At 39.0% G+C, this 13,832-nt stretch overlaps 2 protein-coding genes across 35 annotated transcripts in view; one reads left to right on the forward strand and one right to left on the reverse strand.

The window, feature by feature from the left end:
• The window catches only part of Abi2 (abl-interactor 2), a 169,821-nt gene that overhangs the window by 93,855 nt on the left and 62,134 nt on the right, over window positions 1–13,832 (forward strand). For 5 of the 8 annotated variants that reach the window (XM_087564926.1, XM_087564939.1, XM_087564957.1 and 2 more), the window contains one exon: window positions 3,749–5,436. The exons of the other annotated variants lie outside the window; for them this stretch is intronic. In XM_087564926.1, coding sequence (XP_087421052.1) covers window positions 3,749–3,756 — 8 coding nt within the window. In that variant the 3' untranslated portion in view covers window positions 3,757–5,436. Of the gene's footprint in view, window positions 1–3,748; window positions 5,437–13,832 lie in introns of those variants that run through there. 8 annotated transcript variants of the gene reach the window in all.
• Raph1 (Ras association (RalGDS/AF-6) and pleckstrin homology domains 1) overlaps window positions 1–13,832 on the reverse strand; it is an 82,883-nt gene that overhangs the window by 13,554 nt on the left and 55,497 nt on the right. For 25 of the 27 annotated variants that reach the window (XR_015628719.1, XR_015628716.1, XR_015628718.1 and 22 more), the window contains 8 exon segments: window positions 9,263–9,340; window positions 8,572–8,731; window positions 7,468–7,589; window positions 6,256–6,321; window positions 5,205–5,348; window positions 4,119–4,229; window positions 2,037–2,135; window positions 1,257–1,377 (listed from right to left, as the gene is read on the reverse strand). Coding sequence is in view for 18 of the 27 variants with exons in the window: in XM_087566707.1 (XP_087422833.1) it covers window positions 1,257–1,377; window positions 2,037–2,135; window positions 4,119–4,229; window positions 5,205–5,348; window positions 6,256–6,321; window positions 7,468–7,589; window positions 8,572–8,731; window positions 9,263–9,340 (901 nt within the window). In the remaining 9 variants the exon portion in view is untranslated. 27 annotated transcript variants of the gene reach the window in all.

A 13,832-nucleotide genomic window follows, 5' to 3' on the forward strand; every position in this document is an offset into this window, starting at 1 on the left:
ATAATAAATAAATCCTTCTTTAGAGCCTATCCAATTTGAGAGTTGGGGGAGGCATGGATGGAGCTGGGGAAAGGGACAAAGGGTGATGTCATATTTTCATTAAAAATGTATTTTAAATCTTTAAAAATATTTTGCATGGAAGGTTTGTTTCTTCCTTGTTTATTTGTTTATATTAGCATAGATTCACAAATCTCATAATTTGGTTATAATTTTTTACTACATAGTATGTATTTTTCTTTTTTCTTTGTCTCCCCCCTTCCCCCTAAACAGTTTCTCTGTGTAGCCCTGGCTGCTTTGGAATTCGCTAATGTATGTAGCCCAGGCTGTTCTCGAATCTGGAGAGCTACCCCTCCCTCCTCAGTGCTGTGATTAAAGGTGTATACCACAACTACCCGGCCATTGTATAGATCTTTTCCTCAACATTATTTCAGCGTTAGGCACTAAAGCTCTTTCACATTGCATCTGTGTCCCTCTGATAAACCCTTATCTGATTTTTGAGTACTTTTGTTTTGTATCTCTGACTTAGCGTCAGCCATTGTCAAAGAGCAGTGGTTCCTTCTGGTGACTGAGCTGTGGGTAATCTCATTATTATGGGGCATCACTTTTCTAGAACCCCTCGATGGGCACAGCTGGAAAGTATGTGTTTGCATGGGCTATGCACATTGCATTCATACAGGTTAGTATATACATATCACAATTTCCAAATAGGTTTTTATTACTTAAAAATATCAAACCATACAATTTTAAAGTCATTCAGCAACAGTATGGATTATCATTGGAAAGATTTTGAAAGAAGCACTTAACTGAAGATGTGAATACAGAATACGTATTTAAAGATGTGGAAATCCAGAAGCCCCATGGAGGGTCATTGATTCCCTGTGAGTACTAGAAAGTGTGGCAACCTAAATGGCTTCCTTCACTGTAGTTCTGAACGAGCTGAAAGTGTTTCCACTGCACTGACATGTCAGGAGCTGTGTAGGAGCAGGTGTGCAGGTCCTGATGCACTGTGAATACATCTCCAAGCAGCTTGTATACTGTGCATCTTAGAATGTATTGTAAAAATATACTTCATAAATATAAAACCCAACACTGCATTAGAAGTGCACTTGAAATACGTAACACTGCACCTGGGAAATAAAAAGTACCCACCAATTATAATTTGGATATTAGGTATGTCTGTAGGTGGCAAGTTCTAACCCTCGTGATAGGGCCATCACATTTGTAGTAAAATAGTGCTGTGTGGTATGCTGACTTACCTGGGATACTGGAAGAACTGGATCCGGATTTAATGCTGGAGCTGGATAAAGAGGTCCAATCATAAGCTGACTCTGTCCTCTTCAAGGCTTCTTGGTAATTCGTGTAGAGCTGCTTCCCATACTAAGTAAAAGGGAACAAATGGTGATATCTCGCCCTGAGTTGCATGTAGAAGGTCATGGAGAAGGGAGGGAAATACTTCTGTGAACTAGTTCAGTTTGTATTAACGCCTGTTATACTCTCCAGAGTACTCCTGGGTACTAGAAAATCATGCTCATACTCATTTTCCTTAGTTCTAAGAACAGCAGGCACCTAACTAACAATTTTAATAATGTTAATAGAAATAAAAGTTTTATCAATCCAAATTCAAGAGATCTAGGACTAGATTCTTAGCACTATTTAGGGACATGCCCCAAATATACTCAAAAATAGCCATGACTTAATTTAAATTTATTTGTGTGTTGGGTGTTGTCTGCAGACAACAACAATAAAAACAATGACAACAACAATAGAAAAACCTAAACTTGGTTACGTAAGAATCATATAATGTACACTCCAAAGTAGAAACAAATCACTTTGATGCCATGCAAGCTACTGCCAGCAGTATTGTTCCATTGTTTCCAACCACCAAGGAAAGAAGGCACTTAGAGCATGAACTTAGGCCTGAGGAAACTAGATACCTGAGGAGTAATGAGCATGAAACAGTCAGACCCACCAACAAGAACCCACAGCATCTAATTAACCACTTCATTAGTGCAGCACCAAATGGAGAGGCAGTGTACCTTGGCAATGCGGATCCCATTGACCCACTGATGCAGGGTCCTTGCATCATCACAACAAAGGTACTTGATGTACTGAGACTTCTTCTGGATCTGTGGGTGCTGTAAAATTGAAGGCAGAGTCTTCTAGAGAACTGACACTTAGAAAAACCCCAGTGACTTACAGTCTTAAAGAAATGCCAACAGTGCATACTTCTATACAACCATAAACTGAAATAAAACAGCCCATACTTAACTTTTTAAAACAAAGTACACGTCATGCTAAATTTTTGGTCAAGATATCCATGTAAACCTTTCTACCTGGGAAGTTCTCAAGTGTTCCTTTTACATATCAAAGAAAAACACTATCAAGATTAAGCCAATAGAATTCTCAGCCTTTGAGACAAAAAATGGAAAAAGAATATCTACCCAGGAAATCAGCTTAGAGGCTACAGAGAAGTTCCTTCCTTCTGATAAACAGCTATACTAGATCTGTGTGGAGCATGCACAGCACAGCACCCAGACCGTAGTCCATGGCGACATCCGACTGTTGGAACAATACCTCACAGGCTCTGTCTTTACCAAACTGCAATGTGCATGCACTCCTTGGTGGGACAAGAGGATAGTGTTGAAGTTTGTTCTGTTCTTGCAATATTTACTTTATTAGAAATTAAAACGAGGGCTGGAGAGATGGTTGAGTAGTTAAGAAAACTGACTGCTCTTCCAGAGACCCTGAGTTCCAATCCCCAGCAACCACAATGTGGCTCACAACCATCTGTAATGGGGTCTGTAGCCCTCTCCTGGTGTGTCTGAAGACAGCTACAGTGAACTCATATACATAAAGTAATTAAATCTTAAAAGAAATTAAAATGAGAGTAAAAAATTAAGATAGAAGAACACAACTCTCCCCAAGTTCCTCTCAGTAGCCAAGACAGCAAAAACATTATGGAACCTGTGAGAAACCCCACTGTACTACAGCAAGAGCATACGAGTGTGAAAGGCATGCGCTGTCTCAGTGTTACAAACCTAATGCTGGTATCAGGGTTTTGCAAACCACTGGCTGAAGTTACTCTGCACGAGCTTCCTAAGAATCATTTGTTATTGTAGGGCATGGTGACATACACCTGTAATCCCAGCAGCCTGAAGGCTGAGGCAGGAGGAGCCCAGGATTGAAGCTGGGTTGAGCTACACAGCAAGGCTGCCTCAAAAAAACAAAAAAAAACAAAAAAACCCCAAAAAACGAAAACAAGCAAAAAAAGGTGGCGGGGAGGGGAGCTGCTTCTGTAACTAACCTTGACGATGCATTGGTGTTGTCTAAGAAAGTTTATTAAGTAAAGGACTGCTATTATTAATAGACCCACCTTACCAATGAAATCAAAACCCCAACTAAATCCTAAGCAAATGGTACTCCCTAAACCCAGCTAACAAACATGCAGACTAACAGTACTGGCTATTGTGAGGGTGGAGCTGGAGCCAAAAGCTCTCACAGGGGGCTGGGGATTTAGCTCAGTGGTTAGAGCGCTTACCTAGGAAGCGCAAGGCCCTGGGTTCGGTCCCCAGCTCCGGAAAAAAAAAAAAAAGCTCTCACAGGTCTCAGCACTTCTTCCTGAACCTTTGTAGGCTTTGTAGGCCGTCTTTATAAATGTTAATCTAGATCACTAACAGGAACCAGACTGAGAGGGAAGGGACTTCCTAATAACAGTATAGATAACAGACTATTTTGGCTATCATTTCAGGGGAGTGAGGAAGGGAGAGAGATCGTTATTTCTGGACCAGATGAAAGTGGGTGAAGTTTCAACTTGAGAACGGTGCTCTCTGATGGGTCTACACAGGACAACAACAAAAAATATGCGTCTCACTGTAAAGTTTTTTTTTTAAGACAGAGGATCTGGCTCCACACTTCTGATCCTGTCTCTTCCTCCTGAGTGCTAGGATTTTGGGTGCAAGCTACCAGACCAAACTTTACCCTTTACCTTGTTGTCCCTGGTGCTAAGGATGGAGCTAAAGTGCTGAACTGCTGAGTTACCCTACTCATCCTATCCTATCCAAAGACACAGAATTACCTGGTGAAGATCCAAATGTCAATCTAGTATCGGTCAGGTTTACCTTTAAGGCCAGACAGCAGTCTGTGGGTGCTTTGTATTTGTTCCGATAGTCCTGCCCATAGTATACATTTACATGATCCAGCTGGAGAAAGCACACTAGATCCCGAGATACCTAAGAAAAAACACCCCAAATATTAACGTAATAGGGCCAATAAAATAAGCAAGTATCATAGCAGGTATGGGTTTTTAGTTGAGAATCAAATCTTTACTAGGTAAAAAGTAAGATTCGATTTTTCTTCAGTCTACAATGTAACCAAAAAGGCAGTCCATTTTGCTTGTTATCTATTCCTAATGAACACTGATTTGGTACTTTATACAGACCCTGTACATAGTATGCATATGATATAGAATAAATAGGTCATAGGGAACAGGAGAAGAGCAGCACTCTTAGGAAAGAACAAGAATTTACCAAGTAAGTGCATGTCAGAGGCAACAACTTATGCTCATAGGACTAGGATGATAATGCTGTAAATGCTTAGGACAGCTCTAAACCCAAGACAAGCACAAAGACAGCTTGTACTTCAGTAAAAGAACACTGCACAAGATTGAAGTCGATATAATCCTAAAACGCCATTCCCCCTAAATGAAATACAGACTCCCATAAGACCTCTCCCTGCCCCAAATATCAAAACTGTTTAGCTGGTTGTGGTCATGGATACCTGTAACCCCAGCACTCGGGACTTGGAAGAGGGGGAGTCAAGAGGATCAAGAATTCAAGGTCATCCTAAACTACAGAGTGATTTTGAGACCTCTCTGAATAAACTACATGAATAAGATCCTCTTACTACTACTACTACTACTACTACTACTACTACTACTACTACTACTACTACTACTACTACTACAACAACAACAACAACAACAACAACAACAACAACAACAACAACCTAAATGGGGGAAAATCGAGAATTGAAATGAACCCATCTAATGATCAGAGAAATGAACAGTTTTTTGCTTCCTCTTCTTTACAACAGATTAATAAACTAAACCATCTTGTGTGTCTTACAGGGGTAAAATAGTATTCTTGCTACAAGGTAAAAGCAGCTAGCATACCGTGGGCAGTGCGGAAGGACAGAGAAGGACATACCTTTGCTTTCCCTTTAGGGACATAGTAGATACCAGATGCTCGCAAGAGAAAATAACGCTTTTTCCAGGACTTCTTGCCATCATCTTTCAACCAAAGGACTCCTTCAATTTCTGGGACAGTTACAGAACTTCCACAAAAACATTCCTTAAAGAAAAAAATCATTTGGAAATATTTATGATTCTGATATTTTCAGAAAATAAATTATCTATTCCTGTGAGATGCATAACACTAAGCAAAGCAAAATGGTTTTTTTATTAAAACCACACTAGCTTTCTGAAAGAACTGTCTTTTCTAAACACAGTATAAGTTTACTTTAGAATTACTGTGGAAATCCTGAAGTGTGAGTCATGGGGCTGGGGGAACAGCTCAGTGGGTAAGAGCGTGTGCTGTGCTAGCAATGAGGACCTCACACCTACATGAAAAGCTGGGTCTGGCTGCGTGTGCACAGGGGTAAGATAGATGAAAGAAGAGGACCCAGGCATTCTCCTCTAGCTGATATGGTCTGCAGATACAGATGTGGAATCCTGCATGCTCACGTTTATATACAACACATACCACAGCACACAAAATGTCTGCCATGTCTATTAGAGAGGATTTGCCTATGAAGTCAGCTGAGTTGTGTGTACTACTGCTGAAACCCATTTCTTCTTTTCTGTTTGTGGTATGTGTGTGCTGTGCACGTGCTCATGTGTGGAAGCTAAAGCTGTTGTCAGGTGTCTTCCTCAGTTGCCCTCCACCTTAGTTTCTGAGACATGATCTGTCACTGTGGCTCAGTGGCTAGGCTGGCTGGTTGGTAAGCTCCAGGCAAGTGCCTGGCTTTTATTTAGGTGTCAGGGGCTATGAAAGCAGGCCCTCATACTTGCTCAGCACATACTACTGACAGGCCTGTCTCCTGCCCTCTGTAAACGCTGATAGGCCCAGCACAGTCACATCTCTCTTTCTCGACCCTTTTTATTGCACTGGATTATTGCTCGGCAAAAAGATTAGTTAGGAAGAGATCTGTTAGGAGCTCAACAGGTACACACAAAGCTCAGGGTGGAGAGAGTCATACCTCTAACAGCACTTCTTTGTTTCTGTCTGCCATCTCAGCCGTTTCCTTTTTCCCTAGAAGGTAATTCTAAAAAAAAAGAATGAAATGAAAATTAAAGGATAAACTCATTCTGCTATTCCCTTGGAGTTAAATGGGTACATCACTTGCTCCAGACAAGTAAACACTATCAGTTTAGTTTTGCCAGTCTAGAGAAGAGCGCACTCCTCAAAGCTCGCCCATAGGTGTATCATCGTTAAAACGTTCTATCTACTTCCTTCTTGCTCAAAACACTTGCTACAAAATATCCCATAGAATGCCTTTCATCACACTCTGAGGTGAGCCTGTGCGACAGCAAGTGTTCTGAACTACTCAGCTGTTACATGAGAATACCCCACAGCATTCTAAATTAAGTAGAAGAAATGAGGAATGATTTGCTGAGCTAGGCTTAGGCAGAGTCCTGTGCTGGACTGAGCAGGGTGTTCCAGGTGCTGAGTCCTATCCTGGCTTTGCTGTAACAGTCTCATTTGTTTAGTTTAATAAAATCTGAACTGCAGTCATTAGTATAACTATCTTGTAGTCTTCTACAGAAAGATCTATTGGCACTCCTAAGCATACACTCTTCATTAAAGAACCGCAGTTAAGTCTGAGGACTACAGACTGACGGTCTAACACTACTGCTGTTTTTCTCATCACTTTTTTATCACAGATATTTTGCTGTTCCTGACCTGCTGGGGAGGAAGTGGATAAAGAGGAGTGGGGTAGGGGTGAGAAAGGTGGAGGAGTAGCTAACAAATGAGAATAAGTCTGTCTGGACACACTCTCATGTAACACATGACTTCATATGCCGATTTAAACAGGCACAGGTGTGGTGAAGTACTGACATTATGTTGGCATAAATAAGGATGACAAGTAAGCAAAGGGGTTATGTAAACCAGCAAAGAAATTAAGATAAAGCATTAGCTATATAAACCCTGGGCTGCTTGGGTGAGATGAGACCCTCAGTGTTAATGAACTGAGGGCTCAACAGGCTCTGGCTTGTGCAGGAGAAACCCAGCAGCCTCCTGAACTATTCTTATTTCTACCAAAGTTTACCCCCATGTGGGGCTGGCAACCCCTCCGAGGCCCAGCTCCTGGTCCCCAAACACAGAGGGGTTTGCAGCTACAATGGCCAGTCACGTGGCTGTCAGACTTTTAACTCTACTGACTCAGCACTCAAAAGTTATGCAATCTTACCTGGGGGTTTTTAAAAAGTGCATATTTTTCTATACGCTCCATAAATATAAGCTTATTTTGGCTGTCTCTTGTCCAATTAAGAAGATTTTCAACCAAGTTTTCATGGTCTTCAAAGATTCTTTCTGTCCCAAAATCAAATACCAGCCTTTTGTTAGTATTCTTCCAAATTACATGAAAGGCAAGATAAAACACATTAGAATTACAGAATCTTTGTGAGTGTAGAGGTCAGAGGTTGATGATGGATATTTTCTTCAATTGCTTTCTAGATTACATTTTAAAACAGTCTCTCACTGAACATGAAGACCACCAGTTCAGGACACTGACTGGCTAGCAAGCTCCACTACCCCCCTTTGTCTGTCTCCCCACTGCTGGAATTATTGATGCATGTTTCTGTGACTGGGTGTGTTTCTTTAAACATGGGTTCAGGGTGGTGGTGGTGGTGATGGTGGTGTGTGTCAGACTAAAATACACACACACACACACACACACACACACACACACACACACACACTACTGAACATATGCTAAAAGTGTTCTTTGAAATTTGTTGATGTGCTTTATTTTTCCTTAAAGACTTGTGTACAAAGCCTAGGAAATAACAGTATTGGGCTGGAGAGACGGCTTAGCATCAAGAATTCTTGCTGTTCTTATAGAGCATCCAGGTTCAATTCTTAGCACCATCATGAGGAAACTCAAAACCACCTCTAACTCTAGTGCCTGAGGACCTGACACTCTCTTTTGGCTTCTCCATGCACATGACATATATACATAAATGCAGATATATAAAATAAATGAAAATGTAAAAATATTTAATAATAGTTTTAGTAAATTTATTTATGCAACTCTTATTCCAAAGAAAAAGCATCTGTTATCGTTAAAACTGTTGCTTTAATGATTTAAAAAATGCTGTGAATTGAATTTCATCTTTTATTCAAAGAACTCTCCAGATACACTAGGAAAAATGTCAAAAAGCAAGATTTAAAAATGATAAAGTGCCTGATAATTTTATATGAAAAAACATAATGTCTCAAAATGTTTCTGTCAATATGAAGGTTTGAGGTCACATAGATGCTAATAAACAATTAAATCAGAGGCATTACTAACCCATTTGTAACTCAGAAATTGTCTCCACCAGCGACCAGTCTAAACTGTAGCCACAGTGAGATTTGTCCATCAGGTTATCCAGCACTTGTCTCACTGTCTGTCTCTCATCCACCATCATTGTTTTAGAACTGTCATCAGACATGTGGACCCTGATCACCAGCTGCAACAGGTAAAAATGCAATTAAATGATAACTTAAATGGAATTCTAGAAAAGTATTTTTCAAATATTAAATAGCATTCTGATTCATATCTTTAAATATAAATTAAGAAATGACTACTCTGACACTATTATTACAGGTAAAAATCGGAATATCAAGAAACCTACCTAAATATGTTTTAAGCCCTTTAAAATATTGTGCTAAGATGATTCCGTCTTACTGACTTTTGTTTTGGAAGTAGCAAGAAACCTTATCATATCAGAGGGATAATACAGATGAGATATGCTGTAAGCAGTGGGCCTCTGGAGTCAAGCACTCCAGGACCTGCCTAGAAACAAAGGCTCACTTTCTTAAAGCATCTCACACACAAAACCCACATGTGAAAAGATATCAGGGAGAATATAGTTTTACCTTTTCATAAATTAGAGAAACATTGTATATAAACAAGAAAATTCTTCATAAAGCAAAACAGGACAAAAAAAAGAAAAACCTTAAGATAAATATTTCAAACCCAGCAAAGAGCCACAAGTCACCTTTTTCACTTGAGCCTCTTTAATTTTCTCCAGAGCAACTCGGATCTTCTCAGCTTTCAGTTTTGCTGCCTGTTCTTCCTGCAAACACAAAGCATTTCAGATAAACTGCTGCTCACAGGGTGAGGAGACCAGCAAAGGCTTCATCCTCATGGCGCTGGTAGGGAACTATATTAAGAACACAATGCAGCACATGTATAGAAAGCACAATTCTAAAGTGGCTCTGTTCACAGAATGAAACAGACATGTCACAAGAAGAGAGCACAGGCTCAGCAACAGGATTAGCTTCCATATTCCAGAGAAAAAGAAAGACACCTGTCACGTAATACACCAACTTCGATTCTGACAACACAAGGCAAACAGCTTTCAAGCTCTGGGTTTAGGGAAACGCTGCGGACGAGCTCCTCCTGCTGGCCTATTTGCCACGCTCACACAACTTTCAATTCAGACTCCCTCCAGAGGTTATGCAAGATTTCTGCACAGTGTTTTGTTTTGTTACATTGGAAATTTAAGATCTTTGGAAAAATATATATAGCAAAACCAATCTACTTTGTTATAAAAATATAAAGGCCTCAACAAAAAGTATATGTACAAATATTAATTCTTACCAATATGCTAATACAAACAAGAGGCTGCCTTATATTTTAAGTTTTACTGATTTAGAAAATCATGCAGCACAATCAGTAAATTAAAATTTATTAATCTGTCAATAAGTCTATTCGTAAATGCTAAGTATAACTTTACAAATAACACGATTGTAAGTAATTCTAAGATTATAAACTCTCGTAAAAATTATAAAGAACTAAAAATAAAGCATTGTCCATTTTTTCTAATAGAATACAGTATTCAACACTAGTACTTACTAATAAGTTCCAGCAATAGGCCATAATAAACACTGTAGCTGTAATTTCCAATTTAAAAAAAAAACTCATGTAAGTAAACTTCTGTTTATAAAGATTTATTTTCTATTTCTGAGTACAAAACATTAAAATATCTATATAATTGCCATCTTCTAAAATCCTTTAATCCTTTCCTTTAAAAAACAAAGGAAAGCCTAATTATATCAGCAATAGTTTATCCTCTCTGGATTGTGCCTGAAATGTCGCAATCCATGTGTCAGTTTTCATAAAGAACTAACCCTTCCAGGGTAGGGAAAAAGCTAGATTTATTTACTGATTTTCCCTAGTCACCAAAGTCCTGCAAGCTTCCTTCTATTTCCACTTCCTACTGCGATGTCTCTCTTTGCAAGCTTAAGTTACTGACCATGGACCCGAGAGGCAGGGCAGGGGAAGGCTCATGGGCCAGAAATTGGATCCCTTTCAATGCGTGGAGCTACTGAATCAACAGACTGACCAAGACCTGGAAACACTATCTGTGAACCCAACAGTCAAAGAACAAAGATCTTTATTTTAATAATAAAGAGAATTAATACTTAGTTCTTAGATTATTATAGACATATTCCTCTGACTAAAAGATTATATAACCCAGTCCTTTCCTTTAAACAAATAAATCGCATCATAAAGCAATAGATGAATTTTAATGTAAATTTTTTAACCAATCTATTCTCTTATACATTTTATGTACATCTCTGAAAAGTAAATTTAAAGTCTATTGGGGGAGAAGGCATTGGAATCGATGCTTTATATATTTGAAATATAAACACAAACTTCTAAAAGTAAAATATTTGAAGTAAAATATTTTATGTATGTAAAATACTTGTGTATATATATACTTGGCCTGTATATATGTATGTGCACCGCACATGTGTGGCGCCTGCAGAGTTCAGAAGAGGACACTGGGGTCCTCGGATCTGGAACTACAGATGGTTGTGAACCACTATGTGGGTTCTGGGAATAGAACCTGTGTCCTCTGGAACAGCAGCAACTCTTAAGCATTGAGCTATTGCTTCAGGAAAACATGAAAAGATGGTTGATAGTCCTTAGCACCCAGAAAGTGCAAGTTAAGTCTTATACGTTTACTATGCCCCAAATCCAACACCCCAGCACAAAATGCTGGTGAGGATGTAGGACTGCTGCTCACTGCTAGTGAGAAGGAAACAATAATCTAGCCCCTTCGAAGACAATTTGGCTGATTCTCACAAAATTACATGCATCATTGCCACATGGCCCAGTAGTCATGCTTCTATGTGCTCACTCAAATCAGTGCAAATTTCTGTCTACAAATGCCTGCACATGGATGCTTGTAGATGCTTTATTCAGAATCACCCAATCTTGGAAACAACAAAGATTTCCTCTGGTAAGTGAATAGAAAAAGTATGGTGCATCCTGGCAATTAAATATTATTCAGCACTAAAAAGAAATGAACTATAAAAGCAATAAATGGGCACTGTGGGCCCACAGATTAATAAATAAAAGAATTCAATCTATAAAAGTTACATACTATATAATTAATTGCAAGTATATTGTGCTCTGGAAAGGGCAGTAAAAAGGATCAGTGATTGTCAGGGTTAAGAAGGAAGCAAGGTGGGGTTGGGGATTTAGCTCAGTGGTAGAGCGCTTGCCTAGCAAACGCAAGGCCCTGGGTTCGGTCCCCAGCTCCGAAAAAAAGAAAACAAAAAAAAAAAAAAAAAAAAAAAAAAAAGAAGGAAGCAAGGCTTTATTAGGCTTTATTAGGCAGAGTGCAGAGACCTTTCAGGGCAGTGAAACTACTGCTGTCACAGTACAGTGGATGATAAACAAAACTGCCCTAAGAATAAATAAAAAAATAAATACTGTATTTTGATTAGTTTCATACAATAATGGTGTTTCCATACTGCCATCCTTTACTGTTTGTCAAATTCCATGACAGGTTAGCTTAATTGAGCTCATGCACAGTTCCCGCCCCACACGTTGAAGTGCTGAACAGTAAGAGAACCAGGTAACCAATTAACATTCGTACAAATCAAGGAGTCATTTCTTAAATGCAAAACAGGCAAAGCTCTCCTAATACATTCAAGTTCAGCCTGTCTTTTACCTACAAAAATAGGTCAACATAATCTCATTTTTAAAATTGTCTTCAGGGCCTTGCATATAATAAGCAAGTAACTACCACTAGGCTACAATTTTGGTCATTATAAACTGGTCTATGAAAGTTAAAATCGAATTTCAGAGCTAGCTAGATACATCTAAGATAGGTAAATTTTAGTTTATTCGTCTCTAGTTTAATGCAAGGATGAACTTTCTAGAAACCTTTGAAGAAATAAATCTGGTTACAGTGAGATCTAAGTATCATTACTGGGAAAAAATGTAAATAAAAATAATCAAACTGCATGACCCATGGTTCCTGTGGGTGCTGTGCTCTTCTTCTAGCTAAACCATGCCATACTTTTTTCCATAGTAATGTTAGGAGAAAGGAGACCATCTCACATTGTTGTGTTGTGTAGACAGGTCACTAAGTCTGTGTTAATGCGTGTGGACAATGTATGGGAGACTTCAGTACTAATCATCAAGCCCGTGCTAACCACACTCACTAAGGCAAAGGACAAAGCCTCCTGCACGTTGATTTCTGCTGACAGCACCAATCTTTAGGCTGCCTGTGCTCTTTCTACACCAGCCCTTGCTTCACGCTGTCTCACAATTATCCCAAACGTAGGAAGAGACACCTTACTTACAGAAAAACAACTTTCTCTCTTCTCCTCCTTCTCTTAAAAGAGCACGAGACAACCCATTTTCTACTGGAAAAACTCCTGTGTGGCTATCAATACCCATCAAATGCCAACCCTCCTCAAATTTGCACATAGGACAAAAACTGGGTACAGATCTTAAGATTAAGTGAAAGCCAAAGCTGGGTAACAACGTTCTCTGGGGTATAAACATTAGAATATCAGTACTCAGACAGTTCCAGTGTCAGAGAGAGGGGTAGTGAATGACTGCAACTGAGAAACGAAGACCACAGGCTCAGAGAACACAATGAAATCAAGGTGCTAAAGAGTGGTTTGCTCTAATCATTTCATAAGCTGCAAAAATCAAAAAGTAACAAATCAACTCAAAGAACTTCAAGTTATAATTTAATATTTGTTGGAGACTCTGCTATATAATGTGGCATAGAATCAGAGGAATTAGTTAACTTTCTCTGAAGAAATCATAAAATTATATTAAACTCTCATTAAGAGAGCTAACAGATATCTAACGCTCGCTGAACCACAGTTATAGTGTATATGATATCTAATTTAAATTTCTACAAAAATACAAGGCTTGTATGATTATTAGAACCACTGTACCAACTAAGACTCACAAAAATTTCTGTCTTCCTAAGATCATACACATTTATTAAGTGCTTAACTATGCATCCATTATACCATAATTTATTTCTATTGTCCTTAATAGTTTATAGTCTTAGCTTTTGTGGTACCAATAATAAAACTGTTAAAGGCATAACATAAAAGCATTTTAGTATCTCTCCTGAAGCAAAGAAAATGATGGTTAAAGCTAGCATGCTGTTGTTTTTGAATTCCTTATGTGCACTGGTGTTTTGCTGCATGCATGCTAAGAGTCACAGACAGTTGTGAGCTCTCAATGTGGGTGCAGGGATTTGAACCTGGATTCTCTGGAAAATCAGTCAGTGCTCTTAATTG

Source organism: Rattus norvegicus, chromosome 9 (genome assembly GCF_021556685.1).
Source record: "Rattus norvegicus strain SHRSP/BbbUtx chromosome 9, alternate assembly SHRSP_T2T, whole genome shotgun sequence".
Lineage (NCBI taxonomy): Eukaryota > Metazoa > Chordata > Mammalia > Rodentia > Muridae > Rattus > Rattus norvegicus.